At 34.7% G+C, this 16,884-nt stretch overlaps 4 protein-coding genes across 4 annotated transcripts; 2 read left to right on the top strand and 2 right to left on the bottom strand.

Moving 5' to 3' along the window:
- Positions 1-420: 420 nt before the first annotated feature.
- Positions 421-1,848, bottom strand: LOC18029930 (UPF0481 protein At3g47200). The gene is made up of 2 exons (XM_024149948.1): positions 1,590-1,848; positions 421-1,445 (listed from the first exon to the last, which is right to left on the bottom strand). Exons 1-2 carry the CDS (start codon positions 1,654-1,656, stop codon positions 454-456), a joined length of 1,059 nt encoding a protein of 352 aa, XP_024005716.1. The 5' UTR covers positions 1,657-1,848; the 3' UTR covers positions 421-453.
- A 7,816-nt stretch (positions 1,849-9,664) lies between these two features.
- LOC112082064 (glutathione S-transferase T3-like) lies at positions 9,665-10,552 on the top strand. Its single transcript, XM_024149157.1, has one exon. It carries the CDS (start codon positions 9,665-9,667, stop codon positions 10,550-10,552), a length of 888 nt encoding a protein of 295 aa, XP_024004925.1.
- A 734-nt stretch (positions 10,553-11,286) lies between these two features.
- On the top strand, positions 11,287-12,899 carry LOC112082063 (putative nuclease HARBI1). Its single transcript, XM_024149156.1, has 2 exons — positions 11,287-12,525; positions 12,882-12,899. Exons 1-2 carry the CDS (start codon positions 11,287-11,289, stop codon positions 12,897-12,899), a joined length of 1,257 nt encoding a protein of 418 aa, XP_024004924.1.
- Positions 12,900-14,655: 1,756 nt separating this feature from the next.
- On the bottom strand, positions 14,656-16,023 carry LOC18029929 (E3 ubiquitin-protein ligase RING1-like). The gene is made up of 2 exons (XM_006414765.2): positions 15,060-16,023; positions 14,656-14,729 (listed from the first exon to the last, which is right to left on the bottom strand). The coding sequence occupies exons 1-2, from the start codon at positions 16,021-16,023 to the stop codon at positions 14,695-14,697; spliced, it is 999 nt and encodes a 332-aa protein (XP_006414828.2). The 3' UTR covers positions 14,656-14,694.
- Between the last annotated feature and the right edge of the window lie 861 nt (positions 16,024-16,884).

Raw genomic sequence — 16,884 nt, 5'->3', positions numbered from 1 at the left:
CATCGGATCTTCAACTCAAGTCACCATCGCATCGTCCATTCCACCGTTTCATCACCTTCTACATTAGATTTTATTGTCAATCTCAAGTCGCTAACTTCGCTCCATCACCACCTTGAGCTTGAGGGGGCATATAGAAGGATATAGAAAGACTTAGAATTATTAGAATATTATTAGTAAATATTCTGTATTTATTATATAAGAAGTTTACATATTTGTATCTTTCAAGCTTAGGAATAATCTCCACTATAAATATGTATGTATGATGTATCCTAAACATTATAATCATGAGAGTAAATACAATTCTTCCAATCTATCTCTCATCACATGATCAATGACGAAAGTAGCTACACGCATAGTCAGGTAGGAGACGATGCAACAGTAGTGAATGCCACGCCAATTGTATTTTTTATGAAGCCAAACTGCCAAAGCAACAACTATCTCACGTGTACGTCTTTAATTGGGTGGGCGAAAGTAAGCATAGGCCGCAAAGAAAGCTTGGAAGATGGTAACGAGCAGAAGCATCAAAGCAGCAAAAGATGATATAAAGGTCCACGGGGTGTTGAAATGTGTGTACTTGAATCCTGCCCAGTGTACGTGGTACCCTTGTGAAGTGTACTTGTTCACTCCCTCGAAAACACTTGACAAGAAACTCTTGGATATCGAAAACGCAATGTCTTTGCCTGTGTTTTTGAAGAACAAAGATACTTGTTCTCCTGTCCCGAAGTAGTTCTCAATGATCCCTTTCTCGGTTAAGAATGATGTATCTTCTTCAGAGTTTATGAGGCAACCCATGAAAGTAACATAGCTTGTCATTTCGGTGGAGCATGTCATATTAAACTGCTCAAAGGCGACACAGTTGATCAAAAGAGAGCTGAAAAAGTCATCAAATGTTAGTTTTGGTATCTCAAGCACACCGTTCTTGAGAGTTATGTCAAGTGGTGTCTCAAATTGCTCTTTTTGCTTGAATTCTATTCCTCTCAGCCGAAGTTTTTTGGCTGAGAGGATCAGACTGAGAAAAGGACAAAGAGGCGGTGTATGTGTTGGTGTCTCCGCTTGAAGTTTAGTTTTGGAATGACTAAATATATGGAAACATGTGTTTCCCCCTGAACAACAAAATATATTGATGTAGCTTTGTTCTTTTGTTTGCTGCGGTTGATAAGGAATGTAAGTTTTACGGATGAGATCTAAAAGATGGCTTGCAACAAGATTCTTTCTCTTTTCCCAAAACTCTTTTTGCCTTTTTATTGAATAACTAAAGAATGCAAAGATCATCTCGTTTAGGCTACTAGAAGGAAACAGTTTTGATGTCTTATGGAGTTCTTGAAGAACGAAAAGCGGAACCTGGTTTTCGAGGAGGAGAAGATCACTTCGAAGAGTTGGTAGGATCCATCTCAACGTGAAAATCGGGTCATCAGAAAAAATCTTACGCCAACTCTTTTTTGAAACTACCATGAGTAACGTGAGGATGAAGCAACCGTCAAGAATCATCATATTGATCAGCTTTTCGCTATCAAACTTTAGCTCCTCAGAATAGGAACCTCTTATCCTCTCTTCCTTCGCTGAGACCACTTGGCGCAAATGCATCAAACACACGTCCTTTTCCTTTGTCTTGGACAAGAAGAGATCAAGATATCTTTGTTTGTGCTCCTGGATCATCTCAAGATGATGTTTAGCATCTTCACCATCCGAATGATGGTAAGGACCGATCGAGACAATCTTCGGTTTGTAGGCCGTTTCATTGGCTTGGAAAAGAGTGTGAGGGATTCTGAAAATGCAACAAGATTGACCACCAGCTGATTTCTTCAGACGTTTGGGGGAATTTAGGGGGTTTTCAATTTGAATGATGCAAGAAGAGGAATCGTTATCTGTCCCTGAGATTATTGTGCTTTGTCTAGTGCCTTGGCTCGAAGAATTCATGGCTATCTGTTTCTGGAATTTTATTTTTTCTTGACAAGATAATGTCAAATGGTATAGCTCAGCATTAAAACGAAAAGAAAATGATTATTGTAAGACAATGAATTAAAGACCTAATAAAAAAATTGACCTCACACCTAACTAGACATCATGGAAAGTCATATTAAAGCTAGAGGATCATCAAGGTCTAACAATCAAAAAGTTGGTTATAGCTCAGCATTAAAACGAAAAGAAAATGATTATTGTAAGACAATGAATTGAAGACCTAATAAAAAAATTGACCTCACACCTAACTAGACATCATGGAAAGTCACATTAAAGCTAGAGGATCATCAAGGTCTAACAATCAAAAAGTTGGTTATGACCGAAACGAATAACTATTTTAAATAATAGGTTTTATGAATATGTTTTTAAATACTATTTTGATAAAAAAATTTATGTAATTAATTTTATTTATTAAGATATTACTTTATATATATTATTAAATGTAATAATATGTATAAAAAAATTGCAGTTTTAATCTAATTTGTGAGGTTTTATAGTCTTATTTTGAATATGTAATATGTTCTGTTTGAAAAACTTATAATTTGATATAATATTTATAAATAGTATACTAAAACTAACTAAAAGTGTAACAAAGTAATCAAATGTCATTTAATAATCATAATATTGATACAAAAATTAAAAATTATACATCAGTTCTCCAAATAAAAAAAATCATTGTTTTTCATCATTTTAGTTCCATCTTCGTTATATATATTTTCTATAAAATTAATAAAAAAAATAAATATAAAAATTATTTTACTTCCTTAGCTAGTTTAACCAATAAAAATTTCTTAATATACTACATTGAAAAACAAACTAATAATTCCAATTCTTGCTTTCAGATTCATGACACTTATATCATATTATTTATGTTAATTTTTGAATGATTTTTAATGATTATACTTTACTTTTTCCAATCAAAGTGAATAAGTTTTTTTATTTTATTTAATTTTTTTTTCTTTTTTTTTGACAGTCTAAGTATCTAGAACGGTTCGACAAGCCAAACCGGTGGTACTGAATTTACATAAATAACTTCATGAGGGTAGATCCAAGCATTTTTTGCTAGGTTTTCTGCCTTCGAATTCTTTGCGTGTGAGATATACAATATCGAGAAAAAGTTGAACTTGTTCTTCATCTTCTCAATCTTCTCCAGGTGTAAAGCAAAAGCTGACCATTCTTCGGGTGTAGACATTATCTTCACTACCTCCGAACAGTCTATTGCAAATACTATTGACGTTTTCTGATTCTCTAACATACGATGCATAGCCCATATAAGGGCTTCCATCTCTGCTTGCAGAGGAGAAAGACTTCGCTACACATTTTATTTAATTTCATTTTAATTTATATATGTTTTCTATAGAATACAGAAAAAGCAAAATAGTTAAAATTTTAGCTACTTTAATTAATAAAAAATTTCAGTTTAATTTACAAATGAAAAGGTAAAGTAATAAGCACAAGTCTTACTCTCGTATCTAAGGAAAAATTAGTTTTTGAAACCAAACAAAAATAATAATAGAATGAACATTGAAACAAATTAATAATTAAAAAAACCGATAAAATGTTTTTGCTTTTCGTTTACCAGGAACATATAGAAACCGTAATTTTATCTGGTGACATATATTAAATGCACTCACGATCTTATGTAATTTCAATTGAGTAATTTCAATTTTTATATATATTTGAGGCCTGAATGTGATAGAAATCAAAGCTGGAAGATTCTGCTCGAGGTCCTTTGCGGCAAGTGGTTGCGGTCACTCTTCCTTGTGATGAGGCTTACTGATTGCAATCGAATGCTGCTTGATCAGCTAATTGTTACCATTGTGCTTCGGGTTGGATTTTTAAAACACTGTCAGATTCCATGTTATTTCAAGATGTTCCTCGAATACATCGGTCTCCTCCGCCTTAATGGCAGAACTTCTTTCTCTATTCTCAGCGCTTTAATTTTCAAAATTATCGGGTATCAATCACTTGACATCTTTCTCGGATTGCTTAGAACTTATCCTTCTTTTCAAATACAGTGGCCAAGATTTGGAGAACTACGATCTCTTTCTCGACATTAAAGCGACTTGTAGTGGCTTTGTCTATATCTCCTTTCATCATAATCTTTTTTTTTAGCTAAAAGTTTAACGGGTAGTCTAGCCAAGTTGTCTCTTTTACGTTGTAATAACTCATTCTTTAGTGAAAGATAACTTTATTGTTTTGTTTTTTTTTGAATTGAAATGGTTGCAAACACACAAACAAAATTAACTTAATTTTCTTTTATAATTATATGACAAAAATTTGAATACTAATGTAGGAGTCTCTAAATGTGTGTGTGTATGTGAAGAAATTTTTACTATTTTTTTTATTCTTAATTATTTATATAATTTTCCTATTTTAATATTATTTTAGTTTTTATTATTGATATAAATTGTAAACATAATTCTTTATCTTTAATAATTTTTAAAAACAAAAATATAATTTAGAAGTTTTATAATTTTGAATATTGTGGTTGACCAATGAAAATTTGATACATAATTTCCTTATTCTTTTATATTTATTTTATTAATAATAATATTAGAGTTTGTAAATTTTCTTAAATTTTAATGTTAATGTGGACCAATAAAATTGACTTTTTTAAATACTATGTGGACACTTTTAAAAGCATATAGCTTCAACTTTGATATTTTCATGGAAGCTCCAGTTCATATATATATATATATATATATATATATATATACTGGCTTTAGAAGCATATAGCTTAATTATATGAATTCAATTTTCTTATGGCTTTAAACTAAATTATGGTTTCAATATATGATGTATATATATATATCTTATATATTTGTTAGAAGCATACTAGGGTTCTAAACTCATAGGGATCGATGCAGACTTCTCTTGTTTATCTTAATCGATATCTAAGTATCTTCTAACTAGTCTCAAGCAGTATTTCTTAATCTATTCCTAGTATCTGCAAAGAACTAGAATAGGCACTTATATGGCTAACCAAATCTCGTCACCTTAACCAAATAATCACTTAAACTTGACAAGTATCTTTCGTTTCTTGTCGCGAGTAAGATCATGCATTAGCTGAACTAAATTCGTTTTTGCTCAAATCTTCTCTATAGGTAGCTTTCGTCTCCTACAGCAACTATGTTCTTCTGAAACTATGTACGATGATCTGATACATCACTCTCGTGGCTCTGATCAATCCTAGGTTCAGAGATTAGTTCATGACTCTAACCTCATGCATTAAATTCAACTTAGAAGAAAAGAGATCTAGAATATGGTTGAGAAAAAATAGAAATCCTAATGGAACATATAGATCCCTTTGATGGATCCTTAAAAACTCAACTACTAAAATACTGTTACATGATGCAGGAAAAGATAAACAATAATGAAAGATGCATAAACTGAAATAGAAAAGATAGATAAAAAGAAAGGAGATAGGTCAAAGGTTCAAGGAAACGGATCCCTCTCTCCTTCGCCTAAACCCTAAGAAACAAATTTTTGTGGCTCAAAACCTCATTACAAGAGCACACACCTGATTAGGCTGCTAAGATATGTATTTATAGGTCTTAAGGTCTTCTAGGTCTTCTTTAGGGCTTCTGTGAAGAGAAATGACTAAATGGACTTGATGTTGGGCCTAGGGGCCGAGTTGTGATGTACCACATGTGAGAGTCCTCCAGGACTGGTGGAATGATAGTTTACCAAGGGATGAGAAGTGTGGGGTGCGGCCAGAAGGTGTTTTGCCGTGGGTCAGCTGAAGTTCGGGCTGGTCGATGAGACAACTTGATCTTCATGTACCTTTTGATTGCACCGTTGGATTATCCTAAAGTAAAATGCTATAGAAAGTCAGCTGGATCTTCTTGAATGTATCCAAATTTGATCTGGATCAGACGGTGAGAATGTCTTTATTTAAGATTGAACTTCTGACGGTTTGACTCTGAGCTAAAAAATGGATTTCCTCCATTTTGTCATGTTTTTCTCTAAATTTTCTGAAAAGAGTCTTGAAACTACAAATATATAAAAACTGCAATAAAACTCAGAAAACTAATTAAAACCTTTGAAAAAGCGTTTGAAATCAATACAAATACAGTGTTATCAAAGATGAATACAAATACGGTGTTATCAAGACTCAGCCATGCCATTTTGTGTATGTACATGTGGGACCCGATGCTCAACATCGATTCCCAATGACATACAACAATCAATAAAGGCTGTTGAACTAAATTCACCAGCGTTATGAAGCCTGACTTTCTTTGGTATAATCAAGGAATTGTGCTCTCAACCTGATTATTTGGGCAATGAATCTTCCTAAAGCCATATTTCTTGTGGTCAATAGACATAATTGTGACCATCTACTAGATGCGTCAATTAATACCATAAAATATCTAAATTGTCTGCACGGTGGGTGAATCAGCCCACATATATCAGCATGTATTCTTTCTAAGAATACGAGGGATTCATTTCAAACTTTGGCTGGTGAGGGCCTAGTTATGAGTTTTCCTTGAAAACATGCCTGACATGAAAACTCTCCTGATTAAAAAATTTTCTCGTCTTTCAATGGGTGGCCACTCGAATTTTTCATAATCCTCCTCATCATGACAGATCCAAGGTGGCCAAATCTTTCATGCCACACTCTAAATGTACTAGTAAACTGTAACATATAATTCAGTCATATTTATTTTTGTGCAATATAATCCTGAGGACATCATTGGCAATTCTTCTACTACATGTTTCCTCTCAGATGTTATGCAAAGATATTCAATGCCATATTTATACATACTTGATATCTGATATCCATTTCCTCGGATATCTTTAAAACTTAGCAAATTTCTGCTAGATTTAGGAGAATATAACGCATTGCTTATTTCAAACTTTTTTCCCCTTGACATTGAAAATAATTAGCCCTTACGTAGCCTATTATAATATTTGCATTACGAGATATGGTACTCATGCTTTCGGCGGAGTCCTTTATTTTGAGACAGAAGAAATATTTTTTATCTTTAAGTATAGTATGTGTCATAGCATTGTCTGCTAGACATGTATCTCCATCTTGAATCTCAAACGATAACATGTTCTGAATCACAATATGCAAGAGAATGCATTTATAAACCAAAACATGATTTTAAAAGTTATTTTACATAAGAAAACATTTTCATGTTAACAGAAATATATTACATTCTTATTTAAAATTATATTGGTTTTTCTTGTCTTCTTCAAGAAGCCTATATCTTACATCGATCTTAATCGTTTTGTTTCCGTTGATTCTTCGGAATCAACAAGGAAATCAGCGATATCAAGATGAGTATAATCACTTATGCCATCAAAGGATGGTCCAGCTTCATCAAAGATGAAATTGGTTTCAAAATCCTTTCCTTTATCATTTTCTTTGAAATTTTGTGATACTTAATACAGATCGGCTAAATATCTTGGCGTACGACAGGTATGTGCCCAATGATTTTTCAGTGATTGCCCAAGATTTGCAGGATCTTGTTTTGTGATGTATTCCTCTTTTGAACTATTATCGATGTGATGGAGCAAAAATGTCATGGCTTTCACCTTTTTCTCATCTGATGTCATTTCCGACTTATCGATGGTATAGAGAAGCCCTTTTTTTTAGATGCATTTTTGCATCTACTGCACATGACATGTAATTTTTTCTAGATACATCAAGGGCAGGGATTTCGAGCTTCACCAAATTCGATATGATAACTGTATGTATATCATAAATTTAGCAAAAATTTTAATTTAAAATTTGATTTTAAAGAAACGTTATAAAAACTTTTAAATATGCATATATAATGAAAATATATACTTTAGACAATATAAAGGGCAGAACCTTCTATATAATTGAGAAGGCAGGGTATACCATAGTTTTGAGGATGAGGCATCACTATCCACTTCACAAATATAAAATCAAGGAAGAGGTTTAACCTTCCATTCCATATATATATGATCCGAGGAGACATACTCTACCATATGATCATATGATCTTGAAGGGATAGCCTATCATAACGATCGGTTTGGGGGAAGGAAGAGCCTATCATCTTGTAAGCTTGAAAATAAATTGAACCTAAGTTTAAATTATTAGTTCGGTGAAGGCAGAGCCTATTATCCCAAAATAATACATAAACTTGAAATAGATTGAACATAAATTTAAATCTTATTTCTTTAGTATAAAAACGGATCAAGAGGCGTTCGTACTGATAACCTGCTATAAACTATAATTGATTTATATATTATAAGGTAAGATTTGTTATATATACATATATGTGTATGTATTATGTACGAAAGAGAGAGAATAAGGGCATCATTACTGCAGAGACGCGGCCCGTTTTTAACAGAGATCAATTAATAAAGAATTTGGGCCGCGTCTTTAATTTGGCCCATCCGTCTCTTATTTGGCGACAATTGAAGACGTCTCCAGCGCCACGTGGCTATCGGTGGTTGGCTAATGAAATTGGGAAGAAAAAAAACACTAAGGTTTCATTTTCTTTTCCCCGTGTTTTCCTCTCTCATTTTTTTCTCCTCTCCACCGACGAAAACGATTTCATCCTTCGAATCTCCGATCGATTTGCAGAGGGATCGCGATTTGACTCCGCAGGATCTCCGTCATCGACGACCTCGTTAGCCGCTTTCAGATAAGTGTTCTTCCCCCTATTATCTTCCATGTTTCGTTGTTGTTTTCGTGTAATCTCAGATGGATTTTTATCCATGAATATGATTGTGTAGGATTGTTTGTATTAGGGTTAGATGTTCATTTCCTTTACTGTTAGTGGATCAATTTCATTTTCGATGGTTAATCGGTGATTTTTGAGTAAACCCTAATTTCGAGAATTGGGGCTTTTTGTGAATGTTGAAATGTTATTGTATTTGATGAAGAAATTGAATGTTTGTGCTGTTATCTGTTGAGTCCTTCATTGTTTTTGGTTGGGATAGTTCAGTTTTTCATTCGATGTCTATGTATTTATATGTGCATTTGATCGGTGCATTAGATCGATATATATTACTGTTTGATTATGAATGAAAAGATACATAAGTGCTTTTGATCAATGTTTATGTATTGATATGTGCATTTGATTGGTGCTCTTGATCTTGTATTGTGGTCGTATCTGTTTTTGATTTTTGTTTGTTAACTAACAAGCTTGTTTGCTTGTTTCTGGTTTTAGTTTCAGGTCAGGGAATGGGGCTACTGGTTAGGGTATAACTTGAAGCTGGTGTAACATTAACCAATGATGCTCCTTCAGTTCAACGAGTAAGTTATGTTTACCTTTAACGTTGTGGTTGTTGTCATTACTATGTAGATAGCTAGGGTTTTAGCTGTTAGGTTAGGTAATAAATGATGATTAGATTAGGTAATAAATTGCTACAATGGTTGGTCATTGCGATTTAGGTTTGTGTCATGTCAACCTTAAACTTGAATGTTCTTTCGAAGATTGTCAGTCCATTCAATGTTGTCATTAACTCTAACACTTGTTTATCCTATTTAACACCCATCTACCTTAAACTTGAATGTTCTCTCGAAGTTTGTCAGTCCATTCAATGTTGTCATTAACTCTAACACTTGTTTATCCTATTTAACACCCTTCTACCTTTCCACAAATATTTCATTTCACTTCTCTTTGCTTTCATTTCGTTTCATTTCATTTTACTTCTCTTTGCTTTCATTTCACTTCTCTTTCATTCCAACTCTCTTTCAACTCTTTTCCATTCGCCTCAAATGGATCCATTTTCTCAGCCAGCTAACTTTGTTGACTTATTAAATAGTCAACAAGAACCAACCCTCACTGATGGTTTTCCATCCATCGACCCACTACCTGTCTTCAGCACGCAGTGGTCGCCATGCGCAACGGTTGGTGACACACCTGGTCATCGAGGCGATAGGAGAACTTGGACCCCCAAAGAAGACGTGCTGCTCATCAGCGCTTGGCTGAACACAAGTAAGGACCCTGTTGTGGGTAACGAACAGAAATCGGGCGCGTTCTGGCAAAATATTGCAATTTATTTTGCAGAACATATGAACCCGACAGATGGTGTTCCACGTGAGTCAGGGAAATGCAAACAACGGTGGCACAAGCTAAACGACCCCGTGTGCAAGTTCTGCGGAGCGTTTGAGACGGCCACGAGAGAGAAGACAAGCGGAATGAACGACAACGATGTCCTCAAGATGGCTCATCAAATTTACTACCAAGATCACAAGAAAAAATTCAACGTAGAACACGCCTGGAGGGAGTTGCGATATGACCAGAAATGGTCTGAACTTTCGACAGCAAAAACTGATGGACCTTCGAAAAAACGAAGGATTGAGGATCTTCCATTTTCACCGAATGAGGAGATGCCGGAAAACAGGTGTGTCGATCAAGTTCAACCTACCAACCGACCTATCGGAATAAAGGCGGCGAAGGCAAAGAACAAAAAAACGTTGGGTGAAGGGAAAACTCTATGTGAGTTTGAGGGGATGTGGGTTATTAGGGAGAAAGAGATGGCAATCCAAGAAAGGATGTCAAAAATTGCTCTTCTTGACACTCTAATGGCGAGGAAGGAGCCATTGGCTGACTTTGAGGAAAACATGAAGAAGAAGCTTGTCCAAGAACTGTTCTCTGATTAGTTTTAGGGTCTTGTCATTTTCGAACTATGTCTCATGTTGTTTGTGGTTTGTCTATCGTTTAGATGATGTTTATCTATGTCTCGTTTAGGATCTTGTTTTGTTGTTTAAGGATTTTCTTGGGTTATCTATGTATTGGACGCTTAATCTATGTTATGCTTCTTCTTTGCTGTTAATATTTGCTGTTCCCTGATTTACAGCAGCACTATATACACATATATGTATTTACAATGTTTCTTGCTGTTTCAGGGAATATCAGTGGTTGCGGAGGACAAGATAAGCTAACTCAGACATGCGTATGACTCCGAAGATACAAACAAGTTCTGCCAGTCACAAGTTGAGAGGGAATCATTTCGGTGGAAAATTATTCACTTGTATGACTCTTGTAGTATGCAATTTTTTTATGTCTTGTAGTATGCTTTTTTTTATGTCTTGTAGTATGCAATTTTTTTATGTCTTGTAGTATGCTTTTTTTTATGTCTTGTAGTATGCTTTTTTTATGTCTTGTAGTATGCTTTTTTATGTCTTCTAGTATGCTTTTTTACGTGTAGTACTCTGCTTTTTCTTACACCACTCATTCTTTCTTTATGTGCACCACTCATGTAAACGAGACAATGTCTATATATTGTGAGATGAGTATTTCAAATATTACTTCAACTTTGTATTCGCAAGTTCATCCTTCACACTGTCTCCTTTCATCTTTCTATCTTTCTTCTTCAAAGTTCATCTTTCTTTAAATGGCCTCCTCTTCTAATATCCCAAATGATGATTCTAGTGAGCCAAATTTCGAGAACTTTTTCAAGGAAAAGTTCTCACAATACTTTCAGCAAACGTATGAGAATATGTGGACTCAATATGGAGAGGAGCAAGAGACTAGCAAGCCTAAGCAAAAAAGAGCTTATGTTGAAAGAGATCGTGAAGAAGGGCATAATCGATTATGGAATGATTATTTCAGTGATATCCCTACATATCCTGAAAATTTTTTTAGGCGAAGGTTTCGGATGAACAAGTCTTTGTTTATCCGTATTGTTGATAAACTTTCCAATGAAGTGCGATTCTTTCGACAAAAGAAAGATGCTTTGGGAAGACCCGGACTATCTCCTCTACAAAAATGTACAGCAGCCATCCGTCTGTTGGCATATGGTGGTGCAGCTGATACGGTAGATGAGTATCTCAGGCTCGGGGAAACAACTGCTCGTTCTTGTTTAGAAAATTTTGTTGAAGCAATAATCGACTTGTTCGGGGAGGAGTACCTACGGAGACCCACACAGGACGATCTTCAACGTTTACTTCATGTTGGAGAACAACGTGGATTTCCTGGCATGATAGGTTGCATCGACTGTATGCATTGGGAGTGGAAGAATTGTCCAACCGCTTGGAAAGGACAATATACTCGGGGAGCAGGAAAACCAACTATCGTTTTAGAGGCCGTTGCTTCATATGACCTTTGGATTTGGCACGCCTTTTTTGGATCTCCATGTACTCTAAACGATATAAATGTTCTAGATCGTTCACCCGTATTTGATGATATCTTACACGGTAACGCCCCGCAAGTGAATTTTTCTGTCAACGGAAGAAACTACAATATGGCATACTATCTCACCGATGGTATATATCCAAATTGGGCAGCATTCATCAAATCAATTCCACTTCCACAGGGCGAAAAAGCCACTTTATTTGCTGAGCGTCAGGAAGGTGTTCGAAAAGATGTCGAACGAGCTTATGGTGTTTTGCAATCTCGGTTCGCCATTGTTAAAAACCCGGCTCTTTTCTGGGATAAAGCTAAAATAGGTAAGATTATTCAAGCTTGTATCATCCTTCATAATATGATAGTTGAAGACGAAAGGGATGCACGCACTCAGTATAATTTTTCAGAATTTCAACAAGGAGAAGGAACTAGTAGTTCACAAGAAACTCATGCGTTCTCAACAAATATGGCAACAAATATTCAAAGTCTGATGGATAATCGGTTGAGAGTTCGTGACAAAAAAATACTCCCTCTGTTTCATTATAGTTGATTTTCTAGATTTTTTTTCTTGTTTCATAATATTTGATTTCCTACATCTAATTAATGCATGTCTCTTCTTTAAATTGAATGAATAATATTAATGCATGTTGCTTTACTCTATTAAAGCACAGTTAAAAAAGAAAAAGTAATAATAAAATAATGAAATCAGTTGTAAAAGTAACTTAATTAACAAAAATAAATATTAAATAATTGAGTATTTATAGTTTTCTTAATTTGTGTGTAAATATTCAGAAAATCAACTATAATGAAACAGAGGGAGTACATGATTGGTTACAAAAGGATTTGTTGGAACATATATGGCAGAAATTTGGAGGTCGTTAATATAATAATTACGTTTTTATAATATGTTGTATGTTTTCTTTTTTTCTTTTTCTATGTATTACATGTGTTTTAATGAAATAAAGTTTATCTATTAATAATATATATTTCTTTAATTTAATTAACACGAAAAACAAAAACACTATTCCTAGAGACCCAAGTAAGTCTCTCCCATTAAACAAAGTACAATTAATGGTCTCTACATACAATCTTTAAAACAACTTTTTGATATAATATTAATAAAAACCACATTTGGAGACCCATGAAGGTATCTGCATTAAGGATGCCCTAAGTGGAGAGAGACGAGAGGGAAGGAGGACAAAACAACTTCTCTTCAATTAACATCTTATTGCTGCTTTAAACCTCACAAACTCAGCACATATTTTTTATATAAGAGGAAGTGGTAGGTAACACAATGTCGGTAATTATATTTGTTACCTTCCTCTTCTTATCACTTTATCACTTGAGTAACTTTTTTTCTTTCTTTTTTGTCGCCAAATTGTTCATTTCATTAAGAACCTTACATCAGCCATTTAATTACATGATTTTGCACTGTTATCCTAGCTTTCTTTGCTAATTCATTAGCTCTCTATTAGCAGTGCGATTAATCTTCCTAAAAATAAAATCACATTGAAGAACTACACTCTTAATATCATGTAAAAATGTCGCACACGAGAGATATAGGCCTTCTTGTGATTTGATCAGACTTTGGGTTTGCTGGAAGATCCATAAAGCCCCTGCAGATCACCACATATCGTAAATCCTTTATACTCAAGTTTTCTACGATTAATTAATGCTATTCTGAGAGCTTCAGCTTCTGCTTCAATGGATGACTGTGTTGGTTCTATTGCAGAAGACCCGCAAATTATATCCCCACCGTCGCTGTTATATAAAACCATCCTATTCCTGCCTTTTGATATGATGAAATCCATGATTCATCTACACAGCAATAAGATCGATTAGTTTCTTGTAAGGAGCAGAATAATTCTCATCTCTTTGATTGATTGTCCTATTTTCATCTGCTGGAGGAGCTATTTCCCGTGGAGGCAAAAAAATTCGGTTACATTCCGAAATCAAACTTCGAATGCGTGGCAGAGGCTCTGGACGATCGTGTCAAGAAGAAGGCCGATCGATACTGTAAATAGAAATTTGTTACAGAAAATTTGCAGCTGGTTATGTATGCAGATTGATGTTTGGAGTTCGAATTACTTTAATCCGGTTGCGTTAATCTACCTGAAACGAGTTCACCATATATGTTTTCATTGCTTACTTAAATCAGCTATTCTCTTTTTTCTTCTGACTTCACTAATATATTCTGTAACTTGTTGATTTGTGTTATGTTAGTGAGTATGGGAAAATTCAATACTTGGTAGTGATCTTTGAATTGAAAAGATGGGACAATATGTTCGTTGCATATGTAGAACGATTGTAGATTTATGTTGCAGAGAAGTTGAAAGTTCGGTATTTGGTACTGATCCTTTGAATTTCCTACAACATATGGGACACTATGTTCATTGCATCGGTTGCAAGATTGTCATATGAGTGAAATGTTTAGATTTTGAGACTAGCAATTTACATTGATATAGCTGTTGTGTATCTTTCAAAACAGTCATATTTGCAGAAACTACTTGATTAAATTTTAGTGTTATGGTTTGAATTTTTGAGTACATTGGTTTTGTAAATGGTTCCTGTTCATATGTTTGCATTCTATTTTCTTAGAGGATTTACATGTCTTGGAAAAGTTCGACGCATATGTTTCCCTCTTCTAGTGAATGGCAATGGATTGGTTTTCAAGAAACTAGAGTATATTACAGTTAGGCCACCGCGACTGAACTGCAGAAGAAATTGAGAGATAAGTTTAGTTTAGTCAAGGCTATTTTCTTTTCCCTCTAAATATTTATCTTATAGCATGCAAGTCATATGTATCACTATGTTCTATCATATGTCTATAAGCTCAGACGAAGAAGAAATTGATAGCCATAGCATGAAACGTCAACTTGAGTTTATTTCTGGGATATGCACAGGCATTTCCCGTAGACATATTTCTCACAGCGTGTATACATATGTTGTTAGCAATAGATAGTCACTATGTATATTTCTTGAATAATAGAGACTCCACTGTCAGTTTTATCTCCCGAAATACTCAGTTTCAGCTCCTGTTACCTCGAGGATTCCTGTGTGCTGTTTCTTCTGGACTAACCCTTTGGTACCTTGCCCTAAAAGGCCAAATGTTCCCGAGCTGCATCCTTCTCGGGCGCCTTCTTTCAGGTATGTCTTCTCCAATGGAATCACCCCTTTCCCGAGAATCCGTAACGGTGCTGATTGGTGGCAGATCACGGCGGCAGATAGGGCAAGAATTGTGAAGCCTGAGCCATGGGGTAATACAATTGTTATGGTAAATATGTTTGCATGGTAGTTCTGTAGCTTCCCCGCCAACAAAGAATTCTTCCATGCACACCGTGCACTGGGACATGTCGTTGGTTAGATGTTGTGGTGTAATCTTCACGGTCGGTAGCGCATCAATGGTGGGTTCTGGTGCAGGTGGTGGTCCAGGCCTATCATCTTGTGTTAACTGTTCGATCAGCTGCTCTAAGCCTGAAGCTCCATTAAAGAAATCATGTGGGTTCAAACGCTGGGGTGGTGCTAGATTTGGTGGCTCAGTCATGTTTCCTAGTGGATTAGTTGGATCAAAGGGCCGGAGTATCACATATGTTCTTCTTGGTGGAGGTAAACCGCCAATGTTATCATTGTCAAGGCTGTGACGTCGTCGATGGTGTGGTCGGGGTCTTGGTTCAGATTCCATGTTTCTCGATCTTGCCCTGTGAAATGGGTCTGCACCGAATCCAGCTCTGATTGGAGGATCAAACATGAGTGAAAGAGCTTCAAGAAGACGAGTCTCAGGAGAAGCATCAAAAGGTGGAGCAGCATGATTGAAAGCAATTCGAGGACGTCTAATCTCAATCTCGATAACAAATTGCCTCAAGCATCGAGGGCACGCGATCTCCGATAGGTTAGAGGATGCAATCCTGACGGTACGTTCACAATGGTAGCACCAGTAGAGGCCAAAAGTCCTAAATGCTCCATTGGGTGCACCATTGGTCCGTGTTATGGGCAGACTCAATGGCATGATTCGAAGAAGGAACTGTTAAATATAAGACATACATAAATTTACTCATATATAGATAAATGTTAGAGGGTTGCATGAAGCAATTGATCAAGGCAGATTCTGTTCAAATAGAAGTCTTGTTTTCTTTGGAAGGCAAAACATAAGATAGATGAATGAAGAAGCAATGCTCATCTCTTCTAGTTTTCTATGCTTTTGAGGTTGCCTCTACGTAAAGGCTAGAATCATTTCAATGATCCACTAGATTTTGCGCCCAAACATGGATATTTTATGATAAATAATTGTATGCAAATAATTATATTTATTAAGATATAAATTTTATATGTTAGTGTTTTAATTATATAATCAATCAACTAATTATATTTATTAAAAACATTATGGTGTTTATCTAATATTTTTTATGTAAATTATGAGGTTTTAACGGTTTTGTTTTAAATCTGTATATATAATATGTCATATTTCAAAAACATAACACTTATCTTATATTATTATTTGAGAAGGAAAATTTTAAAATAATCTTTATTTGATGTGTGATTTACAATAGTGTCATGCTGCTGTGTCATTATAAGAGAGCTTCTGAAAACACATATAGAAAAATGCTTATTTTACTAGAATAATTACATAATATTCCATTAACATTTATTTAGTTAGAGATTAGTTTATATCAATTATATATTTAATACTTAATATTTAATTTTTAAATATATTCTTTCTTTTTTATTTCTTATCAACTTATTTATAAAAAATTTAATACATAGTATTACTTATTTTTTGACATCATACATAGTATTACTTATGTTACTAAACATTATATTTTTTTATATCATCTTTCTTTGATCATAATTTTCTTAAAAAAAAAATAAT

The sequence above is a fragment of the Eutrema salsugineum genome, unplaced genomic scaffold, assembly GCF_000478725.1.
Source record: "Eutrema salsugineum unplaced genomic scaffold, Eutsalg1_0 scaffold_1, whole genome shotgun sequence".
Classification (NCBI taxonomy): Eukaryota; Viridiplantae; Streptophyta; class Magnoliopsida; order Brassicales; family Brassicaceae; genus Eutrema; species Eutrema salsugineum.
Note: the sequence above shows the minus strand (reverse complement) of the source record. Positions and strands in the feature narration are given on the sequence as shown.